The 5,721-nt window shown below is 40.8% G+C and overlaps 1 protein-coding gene across 1 annotated transcript; it reads right to left on the bottom strand.

The window, feature by feature from the left end:
* Positions 1–259: 259 nt before the first annotated feature.
* On the bottom strand, positions 260–4,509 carry barx1 (BARX homeobox 1). The gene is made up of 4 exons (XM_078542911.1): positions 3,959–4,509; positions 2,222–2,516; positions 1,423–1,507; positions 260–1,334 (listed from the first exon to the last, which is right to left on the bottom strand). Exons 1-4 carry the CDS (start codon positions 4,161–4,163, stop codon positions 1,170–1,172), a joined length of 750 nt encoding a protein of 249 aa, XP_078399037.1. The 5' UTR covers positions 4,164–4,509; the 3' UTR covers positions 260–1,169.
* Between the last annotated feature and the right edge of the window lie 1,212 nt (positions 4,510–5,721).

The raw sequence follows: 5,721 nt of genomic DNA, 5'->3' as shown, positions 1-5,721 counted from the left end.
GTATGATAGCTAAAAACGTTAACCGTTATACGTTGTAAGATTTAAGGAAGGAATCCTGTGAGGAATATAAATATAACATTGTTTTATAATATGCGCCCTGAGGATTAAACTTGCACACAAAAATACCAACCCTCGTCTAATTATAATGGTTTAATATATTTTCGAGTCTAACCGCGCGCAGACTTTTTTTTAAAAGTATTAAAATAATAAAAAATATATAAATACGAGGACTGGCTAATCTTTTATTGTTTGTATCCGTGTAAGGGTAGTATAAACGGAAATATAAATTTAAAAATACAAGCACATTTAATTAGATATCAAAATTTCTGTACTTTTCTCTTGTCGAAAGGCATAAGACACGCTTTTGGCATTGTGCCATAGTCATTGTTTCAAGAATTATTTACAATTTCTCCTACCTTTCACAAGTGTATGAAATCATATATAAATTCGGTACTTGGTACAAACACTTCAAATCTGCTACTGCAGCTGTGGCTCTTTTGCACTGAGCCGTAACATATTGTACTTACTATCAAACTGCTTTGGTCAAAATATTTATAAAACTAACTTGACAGAGAGGCACCACAGGATTGTAGGCTGAAACCTAAAATAGAAGTCACGATAACTGCATCTCCCTCAACAATACTGACATTTTGTAGGAGAAGGTGTTGGAAAGACTGTTTACACGAAGTGTAATTCTGAGCTTTAATTTTATGTAACCAAAACGTGTGTAAGAAAGACGCTAAAATGCTAAATTGCTTATAATTCGAAGAGAAATGTGATCATTTTGTTGCACAAAACAGTTCTGAGTTCTGTCTCGACAATCTTACTCAGGGAATGAAAACAATTTGATAAAACCGGATATGCGTTAGGCAACAAACTTCCATATCAACGGCAAATTGATCCAAACTCCATGTGTAACTAATTGCTTATTAAAATATAATATTGGTGAATCTGTCAGCGATAAGTTCCATCAGCTGGTGTTTGGAGAGGGGGAAAACAGTATAATTCAAAGGTGGAGCTGACATTTACAGTTTGGGTGTAAATTCCATATGTATGACGCGTTAACATCGTTAGACACGTGGCTCGCTGAAGTTTCAAGGTCAGTCTGTAAAATTGGCGTCAACACCACATGAGGATGTATATAGTTTTACTTTAACCATCTTGAAGCGTTATTCTTCCTGATTAACTTCAGAAGGTGATGGGGAATTCTCGATTTGTTTTTCGGCTTGTTTTACCTTCTCTTGCTCTGAAAGTTGTTCACTTGTGGGAATGGAGTTCTTCTTTGGACGACCTTTCGGCTTTGTCGGGGACTCCAAGCCTCCACCTTGCAATACCTTTAAAATAAAATACTAGCTTAGCAACGAGCCACTACTATTCCACACACATTTTCGTTGCTGAAAATCCATGACATAGAATACTTACTATTTTCTTCCACTTCATTCTTCGGTTTTGGTACCAAGTTTTCACCTGAAGTTGACTAAGGCCCAAAGATTCTGCTAGGTCTATTCTGTATTTTAAAAAAAATAAGTAGATGTATTTGGGCAAATCAAAATGTAATGCACTTCAAATAGCAATGAGCGTCGATGGTACAGCAATTTCACGTGTTGAACGGTCTGCGGGGCTTGTAAATTAACGCTGCACTTTGAAAACGATGCGCAATAGCCGCTGGTGTAGTTAACATTGGGTTGCCTGTCGTTACCCTTCCACCTCCCCGATTATACAAATGCTAAACCCAAGGTACAAATTGCCCTCTTTGCCATTAGAATTAATCTGCATGTTTAGGTTGTGGAGAGAAAATTTATTGGGAATATCCCTGTGATATCATCTGGATGAAAATGGTGATGCGCCACACTGGTTCTCCATGTTGCTCATTAGCTGGTGAATCAGTTTCTGTATTTTTAAATTTCTACCCTCGTTTGTTTTGGTCTGTTCATTGTGGGGGTCAGGGTAAATGATCAAAACTATCAGTGATTTTAAGGGGGAAGGGTGAAAACTTTTCTGATCTCTTTCAACTGAAAACCAACAGGTTTCAACGCAATAAACCGTTAAAGTATCGTTAACAATTAAATGTCTAAAATAATATAAAATTAAATGTTACAGGGCAGCAGAATGCAAACTAGCCGTTCTCTGCTGAGCTGTGTCTGTGAAAAGTGTCCAGCTGTGCTTTTTAAAAATTTATCTAGTTTTTTCTTTAAATAAAGGGGCGATTTTCAAAAGTTACCTGTCTGGTGTTGAGAGATATTTCTGCTTTTCAAATCGTTTCTCGAGTCCCATTAGTTGCAGTTCAGTAAAGACTGTTCGGCTCCTCCTGCCTTTTTTTGCTTTGTTTCCTGGTTCGGGTCCTTGCTCGAGCTTGGAGCGGAGGTGCAGGTCTAAGGGAAGGTGCGGACCTCCGGGCCCGGTGGGCAGGGTCGATCCTCCAGACACCAACGCTGAACCCAACGGCGCGGCAAGACTACACGAGATCGGACCCAGCGGGAACTTAAAAACTCCAGTGTGGTCTGTTTTCAGGCCGGCTGTAAGCACATCGGGCACAAATGTTACGGCCAATGCTGGAGTGCACTCAAAACTTGTACTTAACTATATCGCCAATTAAATCTGCCTTCGTGGACACAACGTATAACTGTACAGTATGCTTAACAAAGAATGATAAGTGTCAGTGAAATGTTGGAACATTTTAAAATACGTTTTCAATGCACCATTTTGTTACACGTAACCACGATATTATTTAAATGTATAGATTAACGTGGAACCATCGGTTCGCCAAGTAGAATTGCATCACGCTGTCATGATTATATGGGGGGAAAAAACTCAGATTTAAAAACAAACACCAATATCTAAAATATATTCAAACTTTGTTTTTTTTATTAGGCGAAAATAATATCTCGCATTTCTTCAATGCAGCTTTTTAATGGCTGGTAATTAATTGTTCGAACAAAAAAAATGCGCTTTTAAATTATGTTGCACTCTTCATTATAGGAATCTGTCAATTATCCACATTCCTTTACAGTACTGAGTATAATTTCATTTAGTAACAAGGTCATAAATACTACCCTTTCCAGCAGCATTGCAAAGTTGTCTTGCATACGCCAGTTGTCTTTAAGGAAACAGGAAATTATTCAGTTTGCCACATCATTCACAAATTTCTTTTCCACGGCGTGCAATGGCACGACTCTGGATTTGGGTTGAAAGAATTGTGACATTTTTGTGAAAAATCTTTACTATTTTAAGTAAGGGTTGATTTTGGAGTTTGGTGTAATACTGGTCATTTATGCGCGCGGGTGTGTGTTTGTGCCTTGGAAGGGGTGAGATTCCCCTTTGCAAAATAAATTGCTGAGATTACACTGGGGCTTTGGGGTTAGAATACCTTTCAACCATGTATTTCCGACCTTGAGCACATACTGCAAATTCTAGGAAAATATGCCTGGAGTATTGGATAAATAAGACGAGAAAATTTAAACACCGGATACATTTTTGTTAGATTACAGATAGCATATGAAAAATATGCAACAGTTATTGTCTAACACCAAACTCGCCGTCTGCTTACAATGCTCGGGCAGCTTTCCTTCATTGCCTGCATTTCTGCACCACTCTGCCTAGGCCTCGACAAAATATTTATAGTGGCCAACTATTTGATCACATTGCTTCGATTTATTTCATTCTCTGTTTCAATTTGTGAGATTATTGTATCCCGGACAATTCCATTTTGTGTCATTTGTTGCATATGACGTGCCACCTACAACGTAAAGCTAAATTAAATTGACAGATTCGTCGCTGGAGAGTGGATGTTCCATCTGTGAAATAACCGGCCGCCAGCTTGCACACTGTGGAAAATACTGTTCTTGTGTTACAAATGGAAGCATTTTGAGGGAGCAGATTAGAATAATTTGGAAGCCAGGTTTTAATAACGTAACCTACATAAAGGAAGTCAAGATGTTAGGAAAGAGTTTCCACCTACCTAGATGGCTGTGGTAGGGCCGACTGTTGAGCAGGGCATGAACCCCGAATTTGAGGAGCTCTCCCCCATTCGTGACTTTGCCTGGGCCCGGGGGTTCAGTCAGTATCTCCTCGATCATAAAGCTCCTGTATCGGTGAGACCTATAATCGTGGATCGGCTCGTGAGGCAGGTAATGAGCGTCCAGCTCCAGGGGATTCTGCATCATTTTCTTTACGCCACAATGCAGCTGAGAAGGGAGGGGGGGCGGTGGGGGTGAGCGAAAGACACCAATAATGCAGGTTGATGTTCCCCTCAACACTGCTGCGGCTGCTCACTGAATTCCACAAGTTCTGAGCTGTTCAGTGCTCCACACCAGAGCGAGGTTTCATTTCGAGGCAACAAACTTCATTTTGACACATTCTCTTTCAGGATGCAGGGAAAGTGGTAGCCTTAAAGAGCGCGATCCTGTCTCTGAGCCGCTAGCTCGCTCGGCCGTGCTGTTGCTTATTCGCTTGGACTGATTTGTAACTTTTCCGGATATCTAAACCGTACGATCTTGTCGGGAGAGAGCGAGAGTTGGGAGGCTTGCAACATCATTAACTCACGTGATTTCGTCTCTCACTCTCTCTCTCTCTCGCTCTCTCTCTCCCCCTCTCTCTCTCTCTCCGCCCTGAAAGGAGCCACCCAGCATTTCATCCAGCCTATAACAGCTCTCCTTATTCCTCATGAACTGGAAAACATCCCGGCTGCAGACACAGGCTTAGGCTGCTCACAAATCCTGCGCTTCCGAAGCACCTTTAATTAAACAGAACTAATTTAACCCAAAACTTAAAATGCTCCAGAAAAAAAAAAAATAATAATCGGCACTCTTTAACAGCAAAGACGATTATGAAACCATTGGCTATGGCAATGAATTCTTCTTTCACTTAGTATGAAAGTAGACGGTTCGGCATTTCTTCAATTACTGTAGGTTATTGGCCATTTAGCGCACTTTACTGAAAAGCATCATATACAAGAGAATTTGATTTTATTCAGCACTGCTGGGTGATTGTGCTCTGAAAGCAGTGGGCAGGAAGGACGGCGCATGGCTCTGATTTATTTACTTTGCTCTGCGTCGTTAAGTTTTCTAACCAGTTGCAACGAAGGAAACTAGCGAAACCTGGCACAACAAATAATGAATTAAGATGTGTTTTTTTAATCAGCCCGATTGCATCGACAATTAATCTTCTAATGTCACGTGGTTCTCCCTCCCGAAAGGGGCCACTTTCAGATGCCGAAAATGGAGGATTGACATTGAGCACAATGCCACTTGTCTTCCGCTTACTGCCGCAGTACCATGCCGTTCCCTGAGAAATGCTTAGGGTGGATTTGGCGCTGAGGACTCGTGTCCCTAGTTCTCTAAATATGTTACCAAAATGAGCAACCCGTAATTCGTAACCACACCATTTCTCGGCGGATCGCCCCATTTCGAGACGAGTTTCAAGTAATAGCAGAGCAGTGTGCATGAACACATCGAACACATTTTCAGAAGCTGCATTGTACTGAATGTTCAGTCATAGAGGACACGTCTAGATGTTGGAAACGTAGCTTTCGGGACAGAGATGCTGATTTCCTCCTGATTTAACGGTGCTTTGTGGCAATTGCGAGCTTTTGTAGTAGTTTGCAATCGAAAGTTAAAGGATGCAAATTGGTACCGTCCAGCTAGGCAAATATTTTCTACGATCACGATCACCGTAAACCTAACTCGTAGATCGGCAGGATTATAGGTGTCAGACCACAAGTAG

Source organism: Cetorhinus maximus, chromosome 6 (assembly GCF_964194155.1).
Source record: "Cetorhinus maximus chromosome 6, sCetMax3.hap1.1, whole genome shotgun sequence".
In the NCBI taxonomy this organism is placed as follows: domain Eukaryota; kingdom Metazoa; phylum Chordata; class Chondrichthyes; order Lamniformes; family Cetorhinidae; genus Cetorhinus; species Cetorhinus maximus.
The sequence above is the reverse complement of the archived record's forward strand: the minus strand, read 5'-3'. Positions and strand labels throughout refer to the sequence as shown.

What these genes read in the sequence shown, in the direction of transcription:
- barx1 (XM_078542911.1), bottom strand. Translation starts at nt 4,163, where the DNA reads ATGATGCAGAATCCCCTGGAGCTGGACGCTCATTACCTGCCTCACGAG. An exon ending in TATCTCTCAACACCAGACAG is followed by an intron (nt 1,508 to 2,221) that starts GTAACTTTTGAA and finishes TTTAAAATACAG; the next exon opens with AATAGACCTAGCAGAATCTT. An exon ending in GAATGAAGTGGAAGAAAATA is followed by an intron (nt 1,335 to 1,422) that starts GTAAGTATTCTA and finishes TTTATTTTAAAG; the next exon opens with GTATTGCAAGGTGGAGGCTT.